Below are 22,887 nucleotides of genomic sequence, written 5' to 3' on the forward strand. Positions count from 1 at the left end.
CCCACCGCCTCCCCTTTCCTTCCTAGTTCAACTCCGCCCAGCTCCGCATCCTTCTTTCTCTCCAAACTGCCAAACTGTTCTTCCTTCTCCTTCGCCTGCCTTCCACGCCTTCCCCCACGATCGCATCTTCCCTTCAAGCTGCCCGTGCTGGGGGCTCCAGCGATTCATCATCTGTTAAGAAACCAGCAGCCTGGAAGTCTGGTAGGTTTCCCGGTCAGTTTCCTAGTCAATTTCCAGACTTCCCTTCATTCCTCTTTTTCTCCTGTTGCAAATTGAACGGAGAGGGGCTGAGGGGCGGGCGGAATAACTCGCCCCTCGATCCCTTTATAAACATACTCTATTTTTCTCCCCCCACCCGGAAAGGATTGCGATGGGAAGGGGGGCGTCCAGGAACCCAGCAGTCAAGAAACTTTTATTCTCCTGATTTGCTGGCTTTGTCCTGACGGCAATTTTTTTTTTTTAATCCTCTTCTGCAGCCCCAGGAAAACCAAAGTTTCTTCGGCTTTATTTGCACTCAAGTCCACACACCTGGATGCGTGTGCACGTGTGGGCAGGGAAGAGCGAGAAGGAAAAAACACTCCAGCAAAGAAGCCACTACTTTAGAGGAACAAGAAGAAACTGCTCCCATTTTCTTTTCCAACTCCAAAGGTTGGCGAGAAAGAGAGAGAGAGAGAGAGAGACGTTGTTTTGACTGGAGCCAGCAAATGCCTTTCTGCTTTCCTCCTGGCTGAGAATGAGAATTGCCCGGCCTACCAACAAGGAGAGTGGGGAAGATTTAGCGGTTCTTTTTCCAAGCTCCGAAGCCTAAGGAAAAGGACATCTTGGGTGCCTAATTTCGACCGGATGGCAGCCTGAACATTTGAGAAAGAAGAAAGGAAGGGGGGGGAACCCGCTGGTCTCCAGGATGGGCACTGTCATTTGCACCCGAAGGCAGAAGGGTGTTCTGCAAACGGGATTCTGCCTCTTAGCGCTAGCCTGCTTGGGCTCAGGAGTTCTTCTGTACAACCACCTCCAGCAGAAGGTGAAGGCTGCCGAAAGCTCTGCGTCCAAATTCAAACAGCAACAGGAAGCCCTTTCGGCCCAGCTGCAAGGTGAGGGGGGGAGGGCTGGGGGGGTTGCTGTATTTTTTTCCAGGCATCCATCTGCCAGGAAGTCCCCCCACCACCCCACTGATTAGATCCATGCGTTTTGCCAACGTGGGATGAAGTGAGATCTCCAGCCCGGTGCTCCGTTTCCAAGTTACGCGGTCAGAGAGGCCTGGGATTACTCATGAGTAGGAAAGAGTTCTCTCCCATGCCACAGAGGTCAGCTTGACACCCCCCCCCCCCAGCATTTCCAGGCAGGAAGATCAGGTGGGGGAGGTAACCAGGGACAAGCCCTGCTCTCTTGCTCTGCTGCAAACTTTGAGCTGGGCTTGTTTTGGGAAAACGGCCCTTGGGCCTGTCAGTTCACCCCTGCAAGGAAGAAGTGGCGAGCGGCTGCCTCTTTGGGGAGCCGCATCTCTGCCTCCCTTTCAGCTTTCAATGAATCTAAAAGAAAAGAAAAAGTGAAGCTGGGCCTGGAGGGTAAGAGATGCTATGAGAGGAAACCCCAGGGGAGTGGGTACCCGTGGGCGCCATCTTGCCTACCCTGGGGTCAGAAAAGTAAGAAAGAACCTGTTGGGATCAGTCCAAAGTTATCTGGGCCAGCAGTGGCCAAAGGCCACACTGAAAATGTTTTACAGGGGCCACATCATCTAATAAGACAAAATTATGGTGATTGAGCAGATAAAAAGAATGGTACTGGGGAAGGCTTTCTAGTGTACCAGTTTGATCCTAATAGTAGTAGTAGTGGTGGTGGTAGTAGTAGTAGTAATAATAATAATAATAATAATAATAATAATAATAATAATACAACACAAGGAACCACATCTTTCCACCTGAGATGGTGGAACAGAATACAAAAGTCCAAGTTAGCCATCATTACGACTACCTGGTGGTGCCCTTTTCTTTCATGCTTTTGTTTAGTCCCAGCCTAAAACTATCCAGCGGGGCAGCCATCTACTTCCTAAACTCTAAATCACGGCTAAGGAATCACAATGGCTGGGTTTATGGAGTACACAACTCACCAACGAAAGATTTAATGTGATGGCCTCGTTCACCCAACTTGGAAAGGCATAATATGGATTTTGCTTAAATTTGGCTAAGCCAGGATGCGTTGTATAGCAGGGTTAAGGAAGTTATGCAAACACAGCCTCTTCAGGAGCAAATTGCACGGTTTATCCATCTGCTGATCGAAAGACAATTTCCTTTGCTCCTTCCCAAGGGGCTCCAAATCCCACAGACCCCTTTCTCTGTAATTTTAAGCCGATGGTTGTTGATCTTGTCAATTATTATATTTTTGAGTGGAGAACATATTGCCACCAGTTAGCTGAATTCTAATATTATGGGGCTGGGGAAGAGGGAATTTCTGCCATTTTCTCTCATGCTCAAAAAAATCTGCAAGTCGTTGATCCACTTTTGATTTTAAGCCTGTATTCACAGCCATGAGGACAAGAAACATGACCTGAATTTGTGAAATACTGACATTCTCCAAAAGCTGAATTCTGTATTTTTGGGGGGGGGGGGCGGATGTGGTTCTGTGGTCATAAAGGAATGGGGAGTCGCCGGAAACTACGTGGATAGACATCAAAAAGGGTAGAGGTGTTACTGAGTCACCTTTCTACCATTCCAAGAAAGAGGACTACAGTAGAAACCTGGTGCCTGAGAATAAGCCCTGGAGACATTCTAACATACAAATTGCAAGACTAGATTCCTCCTTCAGTTGTCGTGTCTTAGAATTCCAAAGAGTTAGGATGGGGGTGTTTTGTTGAAAACAGATTGTCAGTCCAAAAAGATTGGTTTCTCATTTCACAAGATAGGGCCCAGGGCTCTAACTAGACCTCTGTCTAGTTCCTAAATAAACTTTGGTTCAAACGCTAATTTATGTGACCTGTCTGGATTGAACTGAATAGTCTACATTTCAGAGAATGGCTACTTTTGAAGGTGATGTTTTCCATCTCCTTGAGGTAGAAAGAGGCCTCATCTTTCATTTGCAGGCTTTTTGCTTTTTTCAAAAAAGTCAAGTTGTTAGTCCTTTTGAAAAATAAGGGTCACAATCTATCCTTATCCAATGTCTGACTATACTCTTTCTCGCTCTTCTGGAGAATGTTTAATTCTGACAGCTGGTAGTATCGTCTAGATTGGTTATTTTGGAACTGATTTCAGATGTCAGATGCAAAGACGTTGATCAAAGGAGGGGTTTGAAGTCAGGAAAAAAAAGGAGGAAGAGATTCGAAAACAGCATATATATATTTCAGAAAGACAAATGCAGTTTTTACTAGTGAATGGGGAAAGAGAGAGAAGATATTGATAACAAAAACAATACAAATTATTGCACCCTGTAAATTCTGCTAATAGGAGGGTTTTAATCTTTTCCTAACTCTGCAGTCTCTGGCTATAATGGATTACAACTTCCATGCTGGCCAGGAAAGATGGGAATTGTAGTCCCCAACCCCTTGGCTGCTGTATCCCGAGTCCAAGTTCATTCTCTAAATGGGATCTTTATGAAAAGAAAGGAAGATTAGGTATTAGATTAGAAAGAGGTATTTTGAGAGGTTTGCAAAAGTATTTTCTCTCTTCTGACAGACCCTCCAATCTTTAGAGGGGAAAAAAGACTGAAAGAGCCATTCCAAAATATTCGTTCTATAAGGATGCTAATTGCCAGAAAATGACTGTTGGGGGAAGGATAGGAAGGAAACCAGGATAAGGAACTGGAATGGTGTGCCATAGATTTGGGCCTGACAGGATGGCTGGCACACGGAAAGTGAATTTTGTTTTATCTACCCTCATCCTGCAGTCTGTTTTTTCTGACCATGTGCCAAGCTCCCTTGTTACCCAGTGAAACAGGAGTATCTGAAGTTTCCCTAAACTTGGTGGAAGTTTAGAACGCTGATTACTTTCTCTGGCGAACAATGCACTGTGCTTATTTTCTTTTCCTTTTCCGCCTCTAGCAACAATAAGTTTGGGAGGGGATTTTTGCTCCCTTGCTTTGACTGCCCAAACCTGCCAAAACTATATAACCGAGGGCCACCGAGACAGGGTAGGCTTTGGGTTAAGAAGAAATCTCCAGACTCTGCTCTGTGTGGCTGGCCGAAAGAATACTTTGCTCACATGGAGGAAAGGAGGCCTTTCATGAGTCTTCTCCAGATGTAAATGCACACGTATTCAGGCTCTGAAGATCCTTGCGACCCATTGCTTATATATATGTGTGTGTGTGTTCATTCCAGCCTGCTTGTTTGTGCAATTTTTATATTTGCTCCTTGGCACAGGACCTGGCCATTAGCTCAGAAATTCTGGCCGAGTGCCCATTCCGGTAATTATGGTTGGCGTGCCTGGCCTGGTTTTCCAGCTGGTAGCTGTTTCCTAGAATAGATCAGCAAAGAAGCAGAGACCTTTTAGATCCAGTTAGGCTTGAGAGAAAACCCTAGCAAAGGCCATCGGTTCATGTGCGGCTTTTCCACACTAGTCCCTTGCAGCAAAACCATCCATGGGCTAATCGTTTGCCTATAATCTGGCAAGTTTCCCCGTGCCACGACACTCTTTGTTGCGTGCCATGCAGAAAACCTGAGTTCACAAAACGGTTGTGTTCACGTCACCAGCCACAGGTTTTCAAAGAAATCGATCCTATTAGAGCTTCAGCCTGGTTCATCCACAGCATTGGGACAAGGGATGGGTTCTGACAACACAGCGAGCCACAAACTGATCAACCTCTTTTTTTAACCTTTTGTGAGAACCCCGCCTTGATGTAAAGAAAACTCCTGCTAATACTGAACTCAGGTGTACGTGCAGGTGAAAATGCAATTCTAGCCATGAAGTTGGGCCAAATGATCTCTAAGGCCCCCCAATTCTAGGAAAACCTCTCTCACGCCCTGATTTTTGAAGAGCGGGTGGCCTTTGTCTAAGCAGGATGACCTTCCCGACTTTTTTGTTTTATTTTTCTTCCTGGAAGAAAAGGTTACAGCCCAAATGGGCAGCCAACGGAGAAAGGTTGTTTTGAAACCTTGCACGAAGCCCGCGAGGAAGATGCTGTCTTAACTTGGCATTCCGCCAGTGGGTTTGCGATGCTGGAAATGTTTGCAAAACGAAGCCTGCTTTATTTGTCATTGTTCCTCCCGAGGTTTTAAAGAAGCCGTTTAGGAACTGCCCACGATGGCTGAATAAGACTGTAGGTGGCCTTCTCGGTTGGCGCCATCCAGGTCTGATTTTGGGGCCTTAAATTAATCTGGTTCAGCAGCTCAGTTAGCCACGACAGCTTGCAATCCTGATCAAGGGAAATGGAAGCTCTTCTGAAGTGGTACCAAACCTACAGCAGGAGAAAGCGCTGCTAAATCCATGCGTATTCTTAAGTGGTTGGCTTCATTTTTGAACCTCTTTTCATCCCGTTTGGAGGGCTTCTATTGAACTTGATGAAAAGTGTGGGAAAACTCAGAAGTTTCCATACGTGTGGGTGGAGTTTGGTTGAACCTAATATGGTATCAATTAGTGATGGCTTTAGGGTTGCAATTTTTTAACACTAATTTCAACCACAGTGAAGTCTTTTAATGTACTGTATTGCCCTCTGCTGTTTTCTTCCTTAGGGATTATTTTTGTCTGTGTGTTGTGCATTTTAACCTGTCGTTTGGGGTCTAAATGTTTAAACTTCCTTTTAAAATGTTTCGGAAGCCACGCTGGGGAAACCTGGGTTTGAAGAGCAGCGTGTAAAATTGCAAAAGTTGGGAGGTGGCTGATTCAGTTCAGGACCAGAGACCAATTTAAATTTAGCCTCTTTTTCTTTGCCAGAAAAAACAGAGTAACAATAATAACTTCCCTTTCCACTCGTTGAGTGTCACATACCCCTTTCCATCAGATCTGAAAAAAAAGATTTACCAGTAATATCCACCTGATAATAAATATAATTGAACTGTGTCCTGTTTAAACAGTACAGTCCTGATGCTTTAGTGGCCTTAGAATACCTGCAATCCTAGGATCCTTTACAGATGGAGCACTTATAAGTCAAAATTAACAACTCACTTTTATAAGGAATTAAAAAATAGAAGGAAGGTTAGCATCATTCCGAAAAATTACCCAGTCTTGGAAAATCAGTGGGTCCCAGGTTTTAAGAAATGTCAAGCACATTTTGTTTGACAAGAATGACATTAATTCATTAGAAAATATTATTTTGTGTCTGTTGGATCCCTCAGAGAATATTTTAAAAGAGTTGGATATCAAGTGTGTGTGTGTGTGGGTGTGCTGGCATTGTAACTAATTTGAGGGTTCTTTGACTCACATAATTGGGTCTTTTCCAGCGATAGCTTCCTTTTGTTTTCAAATCATAGCATCTGTCAATTCTACATTGGAAAGAAATATAATAGTTAAGGATGTAAATGTGATGTTAAATTCGATTCCTAAAATATGGATGTTGTCATTTTATGAAGAGTTTTGCTCTACCAAGGCTGAGACTTGGCAAAGAGAATCATCTTACATAATTGGGAAGAAATTTATCTTCCTAACCTCAAGAAAGGGATTCAGGATATTGATTATCTATTTTTGAAAGTTTTTATGCTCTAAAAAAATGAGATGAGCAATAGGGTTCCACATAGTCTAGTTCTAATAATCACCTTAAGGACTGAATTAATTCGACATTGATATTCAATGAGTAGTATATGGATCCTTTTTCTTTCTTTTTTTAAACTATTTTTTTTCTTTCTTTTTTGTCCTGTTTAGTTTATTTTAATCACTACCAACATAGATCCTTTTCTCACTATATAACCACTGCTGCATTTTGTCTGTTAGTATCGTAGTTGGTTGTAGTCCACTTTTACAAAGGTTTTGTAAATCTTAAAAAAATATCTGAAAGAGGAAAAGGTAGAGGGAAGAGGGCTGTGATATTTGAATTCTTCTTAGATCCATGGCCTTATCCTTGTTCGTTAGGGTAAACGTCCAAAGTTCTTCACATCCTGTCGCACTGGACTCAGCGAGACACTGCTGTGAAGCTCAGAATTGAAGCACACAATGCAGGTTGGATGGACCCTTTCAAGGGATATCAAAAGTAGAAAAGCCAATTTTCCTTCCCAAATTCTGAGCTGATCCACAAGCGGAAACTGTAGAAATGGGACTGCTCCAGCCGCCAAGCAAAAACAGGGCTGCGTGCCTGACGTGAAATGCAGAAAATCTAACCAACTTTAGCCTGAGCTGCCAAATTCAACCCTCCCGCCTCACAGATCTGAGCATTTTGAAAAGTGTGCATGTTTCTAGTCCTTAGTGTGCTGCTGCCAACTGTTCTCTGAAACTTCAAACCTGATCCAACTGCTCCGTTTCCCTGCCAGACTATTAAGATTTGATCAGAGAGTTAAAAAAAAACACACCTCGGCTTTGTAGAAAGCCCAACTCCCTTTTCAAGCTTACAAAAACATTGTTAAATATCCAGGATTTGAAAGAGAGGCCTCAGTTTTTTTTCACTTAGTGGAGGGAAAAAGAACAACAGCTAACCTCTCTCCATTTTTAAAAATCAAAGGTAAAAGCAACAATTTCAAGCACCACATGCTAGCTGAGGACAGAGGCTTTTGTGTAAGGTCATTTTCTACTTTCAGGCTGAATTAGGAGTGCTTTCCAAAGCCATCTTCCAATTTCATTTTACGTGCCATCAAGTCCTTGTCGACTCCTAGCAACCACATAAATAGATTTTCTCCATGAGGATCTGCCCCTCATCTGGTCTCTCAGGTCTTCCAAAGGTGCACCTTTTGCCACTCCACATCTCTTAAAATTCCCCAAACTTTTGCCTGTAATTTTGGTGGGAAAGAGTCAGGGGGTAAGTGAAACATAAAGGTTGAAAGACTTATGTTCTAAGAGACTAAACTAAAAATGCAGTGCAGTTGTGATCAACGATCAGAGCAACTCTGAACACGGTTTCTTAATCAAGTGGATCAAATGTTGTATTCTTTCACGCTTCGTTTTCTGTGAATGATCAGAATGTTGGAGCAGTTCTGTTGCAGTTGTCTTTATCACCCTAATCACTAGATCAGTATTCTGTGTTTTAGTTTTAGTTTTTCTGGCAAGGTTCTGATCTTTAATCGCTATGGGGCAGGCAGGAATAATAATAATAGCAACAACATAATTCCCTTCATGAGGTGCCTATCTCCCTCTACTGAATTTGATGGATGAACATTTCATTCAGCCCATTTTCTGGGGAGGACTGAACCGAACGCAAACGTTTAGAACTCAATTTTTAAAAAAAAATCTAGTTGTGTGAATGTAGAGGTTGTATTTTGTCGGTTACTCTACGTACTTCTCTTTTCAACTCCGTTGCAGTTGTTTACGAACACAGATCCCGGCTCGAACGTTCACTGCAGAAAGAACGCAGCGAGCACAAGAAGACGAAAGAAGGTATTTTTCCATTCCTAGATGATAATCCCTTCTTTTGAAAGGATAGTTCCAGTGTGATTTAATTCTTTATGCTTAATCGGACGGAGGCAGGTTCTATAGGCCGTGAGGCAGAAATGAGTGGTGAAATCTTGAAGGACAGAATGTCTATGTCATGAAATACCTTCTATGTCTCTTTAGTGCAATCATGATAATTGTCTGGCATTGAAGATTTCATAAGATAATCTGGAGTTGGTATTATTTAAGAAGCTCATGGCAGAACTGATAGGTGATGGTCAGGGTTAGGGTTAGGGGTTAGGGTTATTAACTTCATAAGACTTCTCTGCAATGTAAACCAGATTTCGGTAAATTCCATCTCACTGATTTCTCCCTCCCTCCCTTTTTTTTTTTTCCTGCTTTGCCTTTTAGATTTTTTAGTATACAAACTGGAGGCTCAGGAAGCACTCAATAAAGAAAAGGTGGGTCGAACGGGATCCCTTTGGAAGGTATCTGCATATTTAAGAAAGGGAGGGAGAAGAGTTTGGGATGATCTCGATCCGAGCTGTGCTAGATTTCAATGGAATGTGTAAGTTTCCCTCTTGGGCACTGTCCATTTTGTCTGGTTGCCCCCATTTAGAGGAGAATAGTCCTTTATACAGTTCTCAGAAGGCCCAGTCCTAAAATTTTTGTGCCCCCTGCTCTCGAGTTCGATCATTCCAAAATAGTTTGAACACCCCAAGAGCACCAGGTCTCTTCCCAATAAAAGAGGGGCGTGGTCCCTAACACGTGCTGAACAGCAACTGTTCCCTCTCAAAAGATTTGTACCCTGCCTTTCCACTTATCTGGCACTCAAGATGGTTTCCAAGAATATAACATTATTTTCCCATCCTTTGCTACCCCATCCTTATTTGAGTTCTCCGGAAAGGAAACTGGGAAATACGATTTGCAAAACAAAGTTATTTGGCCACTGTGATCTTTCTTCTCAGCTCTGTGGCAGGACTTAAAGTTGTCTTTAGTAAAGGGACTGTTCACGCCACACGTTACGATTGAGTGGTGGCATTTTTACTATGTGCTCATTTAGGTTTTCTGAGTCTGCAAGGGGACTTGGCCATGTTGTAAAGTCCTAGTTTATTTGCTCGGAGTGTGATTTAATGCATTGTGTGAGCTTGGGGAAGGGGTTAATTGGAGGGTGTTTATGTAGGTTTAAGAGCAAGAGAGACAATTTGCATAGTTAGAATTATTACTGTGATTTTATCATTGCAGCAAGATTCTATGAACAGATATGGTGCCTTAAGTTCACAGCACAAGATCCTAAAGGTAAGTAGACCCTTCTTCTCCTCATATTTCTAAATTAGGTTAGTCTGGGTAGCCTGTGGCTCTCTGGACATGGCTCTCACTGGAAAGCACTCTTCTATATTCAGGGCAATGTAATCCAGATCTTGTTTTTCAGCAGCTATCGACATTCAAGTTACCCACAAGACAAACCTGAGCAAAGCCATTTTGTTTCTTCCAACTCTTTATTAATCAGAGGTTTGCTGCCCTGCCTCGAATAAGAACAGCACTCTTGGACCAGAACAAGAGTCTGTCAAATCTAGCCGCCTGTTTCCAACAGTGGACAGCTAGACAACTTTGGGAACAAGAGGCTTTTAAAACTGTAGGAACTGGCAGGTTTGGCTTTTCATGGCTGATCTTGGCAATCATAATTGCCACAGATCACACGGGGGTTGCAGAGACAGTGAGGAAGGTGGCAAGCACAGAGGGCTAGAATGGGAAATATTTCTACTTCATTCAATTTAGCACATCCACCCACCACGTACACACACACTGGACAATCCAGGGATGGAAACAGGCCAGGGCCTGCTTGCTCGCTGGCCGAAGATCCCATAAATCTCTCTGTTCTGCTGTTCAAATAGAAGCAGCAATTATTTCGCTCATAAACTTGGCCATGTTAAGTAGCACTGCGCCACTGCGTCGTGTCATTGGGGGTATCGATTATGCGTCAGTCCTGTTTGATGGAACAGTGGCTGCAGCCCTGCGTGCATTTCCCCAAGACTAACTCAGGGAGAACAGACTTAAGACCTCCAGGATCAGCTTGTTTTGCTTCAGTTAGAAACTGTCCTTGAGACAAATGCAAAATGAGCTCAATTGGATAAATATATGTTAAGTAAGAAAGAAAGAAAGAAAGGCAGACATGCTTGATCCCATGCTAATCCAGGCCCAGCAAGTCTGTTGCAGAGAGTATCTCAGAGAGAAATCCAACTGGATTTTATTCCCTCCAGATATCAAGTTTAGGGGAAAATCCTCTCTAGTTGCTACTGTACTTAAATAGCTTGGACTCTGCCTTCCAGCTGCCCATTTGGGCTTAGGATAAACAGGTAAAAGTACACACTATAAATTGTGAAACCTCGGAAGACGGAATGAGAAATTCACTTCTTTTTAGGGTTTGCTCCCATATTTTGGTTTGGATTTGCCTCTCCCCAGAACCAGCATGAAGAAGTCAAGAAGCAGTTTTTGGACTTGCAGTTGCAACACAACGGGCTGAAACTGGAGCATCGCAAAGCGATGGAGACCCACAACCAGAAATATTCCCAGTTGCAGCAGGAGAGGGACCACGACGTGGTGGGATTACAAGGTGGGGAGGACACAGAGGGCTGTGTGAGTGGGGGGCACTGAAAGAAGGGAGAATGCCTTTGAACTGAACTGGACTGAATTGATTTTCTAGATACTGTTTTTAAACTAAGAGAAGAAAGCAAGTTACTTCGTAAAGCCCACCAGGATGTTCACTCACAACTTCTCAATGCTCAGGTAATCAACTACGATGCTCAGTTCTCTGGGGAAGCCCTTGGCCCCGTCTGGAGGTGCTGAACTTCAGCTCCTATGGTTCACAGCCAACATAGCCAAAACTAGAAAGATGGGTCTCCCTTAACAAAAGATTACAATTTTCCAAAAGGCGGCTGAAAGGCAACCTGGGATGCTCCAAAGGAAAGGCCGCTTTAAGGCAGAGGGAATTTAGCTTGGGGAACTCACTGTCTCAGGATACGAAGGCCATTATGGTAGATGGCTTTTGAAAGCGATTAGACAAATTTGTGGAGAGAAGGTAGATCAAGGACAACTTGGAGGCTTGTTGGGAAAGAACAACAAGAAAGACTGATCTGAGCTTCTTTACCTCCTAGAGGGATTCAGGGGGTCCCTGATCTGATCTAATAGATCTCTTACGTATTGTTTTGAAAGTCTGAAACTTTGGGAATGTTGTGAACAGCCTCTTCTTTGCTCTCCCTCCAGGTCCAGATAGAAGAGTTTCGGAAGCTCAAGGAAACCCTTCAAAAGATGCCAAGTTTTAAGGACACGGGAGCAGCCAAAGAGCAGCAGGTGCAACATCATCATGGTCGGCCTCTGGAGCTAAGCATGTTCCAGCTTGCTAGGCCAAAGGTACAATATTTCCAGTTCTTGGTTCCCCTTCCAAAGTCTTGGCCTCTTGCTTTGAAATGTCAGGGAGAATGCCAGGCTGGTCCCAAGTTCATTTCATCTAGAACTGCACAAGGCTTGTCCTCTTTAGGCCTGGGTTTTTTAATAAGCAAGGAATTAGGATAAAACCAAGCCCACTTCTATTTCTCCACTGCCTGTCCACCAAACTGCCCTGTAGCAAAGTGCTGTTGAAATCAGCTGGGAAACTATCTAAGGTTGGGTGCCAAAATGCTTATGTCCAGTTTTGCCTGCCCCACTTCAGAAGGTGAAGGTTCAGTGGTGACCTTAGAGAAGGAGAGCTACAAAGTCCATTCTGAGCTTCCTCCAGATGGACTTTTCCTCCCCTAATACCCCTTCCCCGAGCTACATAGGATGCATCCTACTGGATTGTAAGCTTCTCATTTCGTCACACTTTTCTCACTATGTATATTTGGGGGGAATTTATACGTTGCATTGGAAGGCAGGATGTATATCACCATAATAAATAAATGGGACATGGGCAGGTTATTTACCAAATCTTAGCACATCATAAACTTGGCAGAGATGCCAAGATAAGTTATGAGACTTAGAAATGTGCTAGGAAAGGGACCAGAAGCCAGAGCGATTCCTTAAGGGCTAATATGGTGTGGTTCCAATATCTCACTCCAGTTAGTAGCCCACTGAGTCCATCAATGTCATTCCATATTTTTGGAGAAATCTTTCTCCAAATCTGGATTTTTATGCAGCCAGAACAGGACCAGCAGGACTGGAGAAGCCCAAAGGCTTAGAACAATAGAGAAACAAGAATTGGGCACCAAAAATCAGCAGAAGAGCTCAAAAAGAATTGAATTTGTTTCACTGGCACTGAAAGGGGAGAATGAAATGGAGTTTCATGGAGGAAGACTTGGCAGTCTGGCTTGCTGGAACCTTGAGCAGAAACACTCTATCCTGCCAACACTTGGTTGCTCTTTTTTGTTTCTGGACAGTCTTTCCCAAGTCTACTTTATGGTCCTCTTTCTAGGCTTCCAAGGGCGACGGCATAAAAACACCTCTGAGATCACAGGACCGAGTTGCAGTTCCAGCTGGGAGCTCCCTTGCCATTCCAGCCCCTGGTATCAAACGCCAGGGAGAAGAGAACTTGGTGCATGAAAGCCAGATTTCACACAACGATGGAGTTGGACCGCAGGGCGACATGCAGTTCGGCCAACTGGCCCCACCTAAGGAAATTAATTTGCCACTTGCAGCCCAGCCACCAGCCAGGCATAAAGATGCACCCATGATTCGTTACACCAGGATGATGAATAGTGTGCAGAACCAGGTGAGAATGTTCATATGCTTTTGGTCCAGGAAAGAACTACGTTAAATAGGTTTGGGCAAAGGAAGTCAGATGGAATCATATAAGCCTAGTTGGGCTGACTAACAAAGTCAGGCAAGAAGTCATCAGCACCATGGACAGCTTCCGATATGTTCTGCTAAAATAACATCATTCTACACCACCCTAGGATTGAAATTGATTGGAGCTACACAAAGACTCTGCTAAATTTTCAGTAGCTCTCGTCAGTTCAGCCCTATCTGTGGTTTCCTACCACCCTTGGCTCCATTATTGCTGAAGGATGAGGGGGCCACAATATGAATAGTGATCCCCTTGCGACCTGGTTGAATAAAAACATCTTTATTGATGTTTTAAGTAAAGGAAAGATTGAAGGCAAAAGGAGAAGAGGACGGCAGAGGATGAGATGGTTAGATAGCATCACTGAAGCAATGAGCATGAAACTGAGCAAACTCAGGGAGGCAGTGAAGGACAGGAAGGCCTGGCGCAATATGGTTCATGGGGTCACGAAAAGTCGGACACGACTTAACGACTGAACAACAACAAAAAATCTCCTTTGAGTTGAGCTCAGCTGGTTGAGTCTTTGGGGCAGCAGCATAGACGTGGTTTGATATTGCCTTCTGGGGTGTTTTTCTCTCTTCACAGTCAAGCCTCCAACTCTGGAGTTTCCTCATGGTCTCCCATCCAAGAACTAACCAGGTCTGACCCTCTGTAGTTTCTAAACTAATTTAGATGAGTTAGGTTGAATCAAAGTGATAGAATCAATATGCATGGATTTACATGACATAAAAATAATGGGGAAAAATCTTTGATCCCTGTTCAGTTCAATTTTCATTCTTTCCTTCAAGGGAAGTGAGGTGGAGAGGTAACCATTGATCTAGAATCCTCCGATGCATAAGAATTAAGTCTAAACACAACACAGCCTTGCTTCTGGTTCGACCCTCTTTTTTCACGGCAGGATCCAGAAGCCATGCAGAACATGCAGGAGGAACATGACCATCCAGAAGCATTTGCACCCAGGTTCAAGCTCCCAGCTGCTTCGGAGGGAGGTCGGGTTTTGGAAGAAAATCTCTCAGACCAGCAGGACCAAAGGGTGCAGAGGTATTTGCTCTTCCTGAATTGAAGGGCCCAGTCTGGCTATGAGACAACATGTTCTTTCTTCTGAGCCCACCAAGCACACCTGTGCTAGACAGTGTGCCTTGCTTTGCACACTGAAGGTCCAAGGCGAGTCCTTGGATTCTCCTGGAGCACCATTTCCAGCCAGCAAGCTCATTCATGCATTATGCTAAGCCTTGTTTGGTGAATAAATCACAATCAGGTAGGTTCACCTAACATGGAAAGTCAACAGCGACGGCTTATGTACCACAATGTGTGGGTTTACACAATCCATTAAGTTACAAACAAGCAATCCACATTAGGGCTTTAGTATATTATGCGACCTCAGTGTTAACAGCACCGGGCCAGGCAGACCGACAGTTTGACTCAAGCATCAAATATTTGAGGTGATGCTATGTAAAAGTATGGGAAAAATTATTTTCCAGTTTGCTCCCCTTCCCCAGATCAGCTGCAAGCTTCAACCTTTGCAGCTTGGACTTTCACTTAAAAGAGTTCCCTTTGAACCACTGCAATGCAATGTTTGTGAACATTGGAACCATAAAGTTCAAAACAAGCCCGCCCAAAAGACAGAAGAGCTGAGAGTGAGGGTTTTTTTTCCTCTTAGAGAAATTAAAATTGCACGTGTGTTCTGACCTGGGGTTTGGGTTCACAGAGAAAGGGGTTGGACCATCTTCTGTTGACAAAATCTGTCTCCTCCCCTCCCAAGAAATCTTTGGTTTTTTTCCAGGATGTTTTAGGGCAGTCAGGGTGAATGTCTTCTCTCTGGGTGGTGGGCACTAGGCGCAGAAATCGAAGAACGCTTTTGATGGGAACAACACAGCAGAAAGGGAGGCAAGGAAAAACATTGTACAGTCAGCAGACCACCACTAGGCTATGCAGAAATGCTGGTGTGTGCCTGGTATATGCCTGTTGTCCCCCGTTTAGAAAAGCAGCAATGTGCCACACACTGCTGGCTTTATGTCGCTTGACCCTAGGCTTGGTTCAAATGTTCCTCATTACGCAGCATCTCCCAAATGCCACTTTCTTCTGCTTGCCTCTAATTAAGTAGCCCCCCATCAGGCTTTGTGGAAGACACTCAAGGAGAGATGGGACCCCCACCTCCATCCCTTATTCCAGGATTATGATAGGAAGCAGCACAGGAAAAAAAGAACTAACAAGGGTCATAAATGCATTTCAAGCAACCCTTTAACCTAAATGCAGGGAGTGGGAATGAAAATTTGTGCTGCCCGGTTTTCAGCATGGGGTTGGGATGATCTCCCAGGGCCGTCTTCCTGCCTTCTTCGTGGCTTCCATCCATTCAGACGATTTTCGTTAAAAGAACAACATTTCTAGCTCTCATGGTACTTCGGGAAACATCCGAGAAGGAAACATGGAATTGTTTGATTTGGCCCAATAAAAAAGAATCTGCAAATTGGAGATGTTCTCCACCAATACTGTGACCAGTTCTCCTTGGCTGCATTCACGCAACTCCGTAACCAGGTCACAGAAGGAAAAAAACCCAATGATTGGCATATGCCCAGTTATTGCTAAACTTAGTGTTAATCTTGGTTAGTTTGGGAAGGGTTGGAGATCCTGTGCAAACCCAGCCCTTTTGGTTAGTTGATGTTTACAAGGGATCAGCAAATGTGTGTGAGCCCAGAAACCATTTTAATTCAACCCCCAGCCCTTGTGTGATGGCAGTGTGTGGGTTGCAAGCAGAAGACCCCAGTTTCTGTGCTCAGAGTTGAGAAAGGCTTTTGCCTGGATCCCAAGAGAGTGCTAAAACCCAGAGAGCAAAGGATTTTGATATAAGGCACATGGAGCTAAACAAAACGTATGAGAAATGTAACGATCACTTTCCTCCACAGCTGGCAAGAGATGGTCAACAAAGCCAACCCCCAGATGGATGGAGAGACAGCCCTTTCTTACCTACAAAGCAATCATCTGGATACCATATCTGAGCAAGGCAGGACAGTTGGCAATCAAGCGCAGACGAGCACAGGGCAGCCGCAGCACACCATCTGGGGAGTTGAAAAAGGAGGAACCGATGAGGGAGAACCGTACACAGGTCAGGCTGAAGAGGAGGGCTTGAGAAAGTGGTGAGGTTGGTCCCATCACCAGAAGCAGAGCAGGGGAGAATTCTGTCATGTTTCTGAAAGATACAACAGGGTCTGGGTTTTGTGGGTAAGGTTGGAGTCCTGTTTTGTATTGTCTTGGGTGGACAGTTAGTGAGTGTGACAGCCAAGGTAGATCTCATCCTTCTCAAGAACCTTATTCACCTTCTCAAGGTGAGCCAAGGTGGACCTTATCAAGTTTCCAACGATACCAGAAGTTGGGGTTGACTTTAATGCTTATTTGTTATACTTATATTTCACTTTTCCTTGAAGTGGGTACTTGGTTCCCCCTTCTGCTGTGTCTTCACTTCATAGGGAGGGCCAATCCACCCAGTATGTGGGGACTTGAATCTTACCTGGATCTCCCCCATTCTTATTAAAACAATCTAGCCAGACTTTCCCAACCTTGATGACCTCCAAAAGCATGCTCTTCAACTCACAGAATTCTCAGCAGTGGCCATGCTGGTTGGAGAATTCTGGGAGCAGAAGTCCACGTACATGGTGACTTCTCAGGTTGGGGAAAATGGCTATGAGGATGTAACTATCTTCTAAAATACATTCTCAACTTTACAATCTAAAATAATTTGGGATTTCAAGTTGTTGTCTTTCCCTGGTCCTAAACCAACACTTTAACCCACTACTCCATTCTTCTGTGTGGTGACCATGGCAGCCTTCAAAGCAAGGGCTTAGGGTACAGATCTGCACTGGTGGCATAGAAGATGGAAAGAGTCAAAAAAGAGTTTTAAAAGCAGCTCAACATCCTATAGAGAACATCAGCCTAGTAGAAAATGGGCCAGTGAAAAAGCAAATTTCTGGAATGTGACTGGCACCAAGCTCTAGTGGCTCTAGTTTTACAATGTAAGCCAACTCACTTTCAGCAAGAGCCCATGGAGGATGGGTGCTAATTGCTTCACATCAAAGCCAGACTCTTGGGGAATAGGGTCACGGTGTGAACCTATGGGAAATCTGAATGTTGGGTTTCAGCTTGGACTCACGCTGGAAGGAAGGGCATGTTTTGTATGAAATGATCTAATTGGCAACTTCCTGGGATGGGGAAGAATGCAAATTACGATTGATTCTGGAGGAAGAAATATCATGATTGATCCCGCTGCTGCATTGATGGGTAGCAAAAAAGGGTCTTTTTGTGGGTCCCATTTTATGGAAAGAACATGCAAGAAAACCAGATATGACAGTAAGAGGGAGGGAGGGAAGGAGGGAGGGAGGAATAATGTTACATATTCCAGGGGCATGTTGGATCTCCAGGGCCTTCCTCCAGTAAAACCAAAATATCCAAGTTTCTCGCATGTCAAGTGATGCTAGACCACATAATATCTTGCACAAGGATGTCAACGTTCTGTGAAATCTTTGCATTTATTCACTACATCTCACAAGACTACCCGTAAGATTGTGGTCAGTAGCTCTAGCAACTGAAGTCCAGTTTAACTCCAGGCATGTTTGTGCTTTTGTATGTAATCTCAGATCATTAGAGAGTCAACCATGCCAAAGCCAACAGCTAGGAAGTGTCTGAAGGATACTGATACACCCTCAGATACATTAATTGTGAAACAATGCTCAACAGAAAAAAGAAACTAAGAAACTGGTAGGGTAGCTGGAACATGACATTTGGAAGTAAACAAAGTCTTGTTAAGTATTTTCAACATTTCATTGTTCGTTCCTTGCTTGTTGGCTTTGCTTTGTTCAGATGCTGGCATGATTAAGAAAGAAAACCACACACACCTACAGAAGGAAGCAGTTATCCAAAAACAGATGGTAAGGAAGGAGAGAAAAAAAAAAAACGTTTTCCCCTCCCCATATGTAGAGAAGTAACTTGGGATTTTAAGTGACATTCAAAAGGTTATGTTTCTGAAGTGCTTAAGATTTGGAGGATCTGTTTAGAGGGGAGCAATCCCAGGGTTCGAATGAATAAGAATTGCCCAGTCCAGCTGGCAGTTGTGCTGGGGTACAATTCCTATCCACCCCCCCTCCCCAGTCTCCAGCCAGCAGAGTTATGGAAATTGTAGTTTAGTACATCAGGAGGTTGTGCTGTTTGGAAAAAACAGGATTTAACGCACTCTGGAACTACCAATGCCCTTCCCTCTCAATTTCTTTAGCCTCCTTTCAAAATCATCCAAGCTAGTATCAACCATCACGTCTTCCAGTGGGGAGTTCCAAAAATGAATTAGGTGAAGGGGGATTTGGGGCGGTGTTTGCCCAATTCAGTTTGCTAAAGCAAGCAATGTGTAGCCACTGCACATTATGTGAACACCAATGTGTTTTGCTAAGAGGGAGGGGGAGGTGTTGGGGGAACCCAATCGTGGTTTGGCTGGTTCAGTCTGTCTCTTTGATAGCCCTAGGTTAGTATGATGAAAAAGGGAGGGAAATTTATTCCTATCCTGAACCCCCCCGCAACTGCATACATTTTATAAACTATTGCCAAATTCTTTCCTCTTCACATTTAAATTAATCTGCATTAGTAGCATGGTTTTATATGGCCTCGCATTGGTAAGACAAACATTCCTTCAGTTCAGAAACATTTTTAACTGAAACAGACTCCCCTGTTTTTCTAGGGCAGCAGTTCTCTAACATGTTGGTCTCAAGACCCCTCTACATTCTTAAACACGATTGAGGACCCTAAAGAGCTTTGGTTGATGTGGCTTACATCTATTTATATTTACTATATTAGAAATTAAGCATAAGAACTTTTAAAGTATTTATTGGTTTGACTTTGCGGACCCCTGAAAGGGTCTCAGAGACTCCCAGGGGTCCCTGAACCACACTTGGAGAACAGCTGCTCTAGGGCACAAGGACGCATGAAGCTGTAATTAATTTAATAACATAGTACCTTTTATGTCCAAACGAATTACTCAAAAAATGCAAAGACGTTTCCTTGCTCTAACTGGCTTTAAATTTCATTATACTGTATTTAGCTCAAAAGAAAACTAGGGTCCCCCTCCAATAATTTATCTTTAAAATGGGAGGGTTGTATTTGATTAGCTGGCAATAAGGTATGGAGGTGGACTTTTTCCTTTCTGATCGTCCCTTTTCTGGGTGAGCAGAGTCACCTTTAATTCTGATTTGTACATACAGGTACAAATACGGGTAGACGCAAGGGGGTAACAGGGAAAGGTGGTAGGAATAGAGAAAGGGGAATAATTTGAGATGATTTAGGTACACACAGACTACCAGAAGAACTTAAATGGCAGAAATCCATTCTATAGAGAAGCAAGCCTGGCCGACATTTGGCATCATGTGCAGTGTGTAAAGAAATGCAGAGATAACCTTGACAAAGATATGCGGGAGTGCTGAGAAAAAGAAGTGACACTTCAGTCCTTGAACAGGAAAGGTGTGAGAAAGACACTCAGAATAACTCCACCTTGGTTCTCTTTGGTACAAGAGGGCAAACTTGGGCAGGCTTCCAAGATTTTGTTGTTATACAATCAAGGAGTGTTTCTGGAGTTGTTGCAGTATCTGTTTCCTGATGTGGTTTACCTCCAAGGGCTGACACCATGTACTAGTAAGCCTTTTCTTCTCAGGGGACCAAAGATGTTGCTGATCCAGCCCAGGACCCCAACAATCAAGGGGAAGATGAGTTTGAGGAGGCAGAACTGGAACGACCCGGCTTCGAAGAAAAAGCAGATCCGGCTGAACAAACTCACCAGCCAAATCGGCCGGCTGACGCTGTGAGCCAGGAAAAGCTACAGAAGGTTTGTTCTTACCCCTGGTAGAAGTTGGGTCGGGGGACACGGAAACCAATGTGGAAGGGAAGACATTTATAGTCAAACCTACAGCAGAATTCCACACCCAGGGTGGGCAGCTGACATTTAGATGATCCTTGAAGACCCCTCCCAGGTTAGTGCCCCAAAATGGTGATGCTGGAGCTTGTCTCTGAAAGATGCTTCCATGTTTTCTGCTTAAAAAAAAATGTAAAGCAGTAACATTTTGAAAGTGGCCTGCTTCAGTTACAAGTCATTTTTAAGGAGATGTCTTGGTCAGGTAGGGTTTTCCCCCCCCAAAATGTTTGGTCTGGCTGTTCTGAATTTTCAATTGCTCCAAAGCATATTGTAGTCCTGATCCTGCTGGTCTTTGGCCATGCTGTTATACTGCCCATAATGCAGCTTTTGGCCCTAAAACGTCTGCCTGCCCCAATCCCACCGTTTTAAAAATCTCTTTATTCCTTAGCACCTTGCTTGACTACTTATTCTTTCTTATGCGCTTTGTTTCCCAGGAAGCTGATGGGCCAAAGAAAGTCACTGACAATGTAATGGATGCCTATCAGGAGGACCAAGAACAAGACCCTGTATGAAGTTTGTTTTTTCTCCTTTTTTTCACAGATCCTCTTTCCATGAGCATGGCTTAAAGTGCTGGCTTGTGGGTAGGGATTTCCCAAGCACTGATCTGCGTTCAAGCAAGGCTTGCCAATTAGCTGGTCGCTCATGGCGAGTAAAGGCCTCCTCCAGGCAATCACCCTTGAACATGGTCCTTTCCTTCTCTTGCTCACGCAACACAGATCTCTCGCCCTGCAATATTCTCTTTCGGCCGCTTATATTACAAATCTTCTCAAAAATTACAACAAAGATACGAGTGTCAGGCAACGACGTGGCTTCCATCTCACGTCAACTCATCATCAGTCCGATTGTCCTTTCTTCTTGGGCTGGCTGGGGTGCTTGGGAATCGTAACTCCCGACGCATCTGGAGGGCATCAAGCAAGGAAAGGCTGTGAAAGCTGCGCAGCTGGAATCAGTCAGTCCTTGAGAAAGGCCAGTCGGCAAGGAGTTGTGAGTTGGTTGAGTCTGGTTGGATGGCACTCAGGGAAATAAGTCAGGGGCTGCCTCTCCTTGGCAGCTGGATAGGATATTTGGGAAGGAAGCAAAGGAAGTTGCTGCTAGGGGTGTTAATTTTATCTTTTCTGGGGTTGATGGGAACAGTACTTCCTGTTTTCTCTCCAGGAGGACCATGGAGGAGAGGTGGGTGACGCTGAAGATTTGGAACAGTTCCAGGAACCCAATGGCCATGTTGGGGATGACAGGAAGGAGGATTACTTTTGACGATGGGCTGGGGGCCAGAAAAAAGCCACCAAGAGAGATCAGAACCAAAGACTGTTGCAATAAACTTGGCTATTTTTGTTGAAACTGCCAAGGGAGGTGGGGGGGATAGCTCCATCTGTTTTCAGAAGGTCATCGGCTACATTGACCAATGGAGATATCCTGTTAGCAAGGACTGGAATGACGTGCAGCGCCGATCTGTCAGAACACCACCATAAATACGAACATCAGACTGTTTCTTCGTGGGGAAATGGAGCTCAAGATATCAATAAATCGTTTTCCTTTGGAAGACACCTTCCCACTTACTCTCGTTTGGACCACAGGCAGGGCCTGATATAACACAGAAGTACCGTTACAGTTTTGGCTACTTGCATTTCCCTTTCTCCCATCTCAGATTTGCCTGACTGCTGTTCAGTGCAAACTCATCACCTTTATATGTATGTATATGTATATAAAAAGAGAATCCGTTTGGTAACGAGTTGTCCATTAATTGTTGGTTTTGTTGTGGATAAGTAGCAGGGGGAATTGTCATTGTGGCGATAATCGGAATGAAAAGAAGCTCAACCGGAGGCTGCTGCTGATTGACAAACGTGTGATGTGCAAAGGCAGGCGTGTTTATTCAAAATGTATTCATCGTTCTGCAGTTGACAGAGTGGGAACTTGTGCCAGCAAGCCATTTCAGATTCTTTACAAAAAAAAAAAAAAAAGGATTGAAAAATATTTGCATCTCTTTAAAAAATAAGGTTTGGAAAACATTTGGATCTCTTTGTCCCTTTGTAGGACAGTCGTTTTCAAAGGCAGAAGATTGTATCGTTATTCGGTTGCGCGGCTGGGCGCGAGCTGATCAGAAACGTAGCTCCCACTAAATAGCAAAATTAGACAAGGTGGATCAACTTATCAAGAGGAGAAAAATGAGCAACAAATGCTTTTTCTTCCCCTCCCCACCTTCAATCAAAGGGAAAAGTGGGGATGAAACTGGTTCTATACCTTGTGAAGATATTTGTCCCAGTAAATGTTGTAATGCTGCTGGATTGGAACCTGGAAAACAGGAGTCTATTGACGGCTTTGTAGTCTCTATGGGGTGGGGAGGACACTGTGCTCTGGTGAAGGAACCAAATGATGGCACACTGGAAGAAAAATTCTAGATTGGAACCTGGAACAAGGTATGGCTCTGATGGACACGTAGAGCTGGAAGACTCACCAGGATCTTGACACTATAACATTCCAAATCTCATTGGATGACTGGCTGCGTGGCGATGTCTTCCTAAATGGGTGAACTGCTGGGGAAGGCCAAAGGACACCAGAAGTTAAACCAATATTTTTATATCCCCACGAGCAAATGTGTATTCTCCTCTTTGAATGTTTGCCAGGAGACTTTATGGAAATGACCCTTTCGGTTGCTTTTGAGGGGAGGGCAGTGATATGTAAGTGGTGTGGCTAGGCTT

At 44.1% G+C, this 22,887-nt stretch overlaps 1 protein-coding gene across 2 annotated transcripts; it reads left to right on the plus strand.

The window, feature by feature from the left end:
- Positions 1–34: 34 nt before the first annotated feature.
- Positions 35–21,917, plus strand: LOC103062938 (uncharacterized). Of its 2 annotated transcripts, none has more exons than XM_025167717.2 (15): positions 35–213; positions 477–1,091; positions 8,367–8,441; positions 8,847–8,896; positions 9,681–9,734; positions 10,899–11,049; positions 11,140–11,222; positions 11,700–11,846; positions 12,883–13,179; positions 14,150–14,292; positions 16,155–16,354; positions 18,103–18,170; positions 19,934–20,104; positions 20,626–20,697; positions 21,347–21,917. In XM_025167717.2, the coding sequence occupies exons 2-15, from the start codon at positions 905–907 to the stop codon at positions 21,443–21,445; spliced, it is 1,797 nt and encodes a 598-aa protein (XP_025023485.1). In that variant the 5' UTR covers positions 35–213; positions 477–904; the 3' UTR covers positions 21,446–21,917. The 2 variants fall into 2 exon arrangements, with proteins under 2 accessions (XP_025023485.1, XP_007429919.1); XM_007429857.4 differs by having other exon boundaries at positions 35–201.
- Positions 21,918–22,887: the final 970 nt, after the last annotated feature.

This window comes from Python bivittatus, unplaced genomic scaffold (assembly GCF_059951505.1).
Source record: "Python bivittatus isolate LINGU-HERP-01145 unplaced genomic scaffold, Pbiv_v1 ctg000090_np1212, whole genome shotgun sequence".
In the NCBI taxonomy this organism is placed as follows: Eukaryota; Metazoa; Chordata; class Lepidosauria; order Squamata; family Pythonidae; genus Python; species Python bivittatus.

Coding starts and splice junctions, on each gene's coding strand:
- LOC103062938 (XM_025167717.2), top strand. CDS start 905: ATGGGCACTGTCATTTGCACCCGAAGGCAGAAGGGTGTTCTGCAAACG. Junction 11,847..12,882: donor TCCAGCTTGCTAGGCCAAAG/GTACAATATTTC, acceptor TCCTCTTTCTAG/GCTTCCAAGGGCGACGGCAT. Junction 20,105..20,625: donor GCCAGGAAAAGCTACAGAAG/GTTTGTTCTTAC, acceptor TTTGTTTCCCAG/GAAGCTGATGGGCCAAAGAA.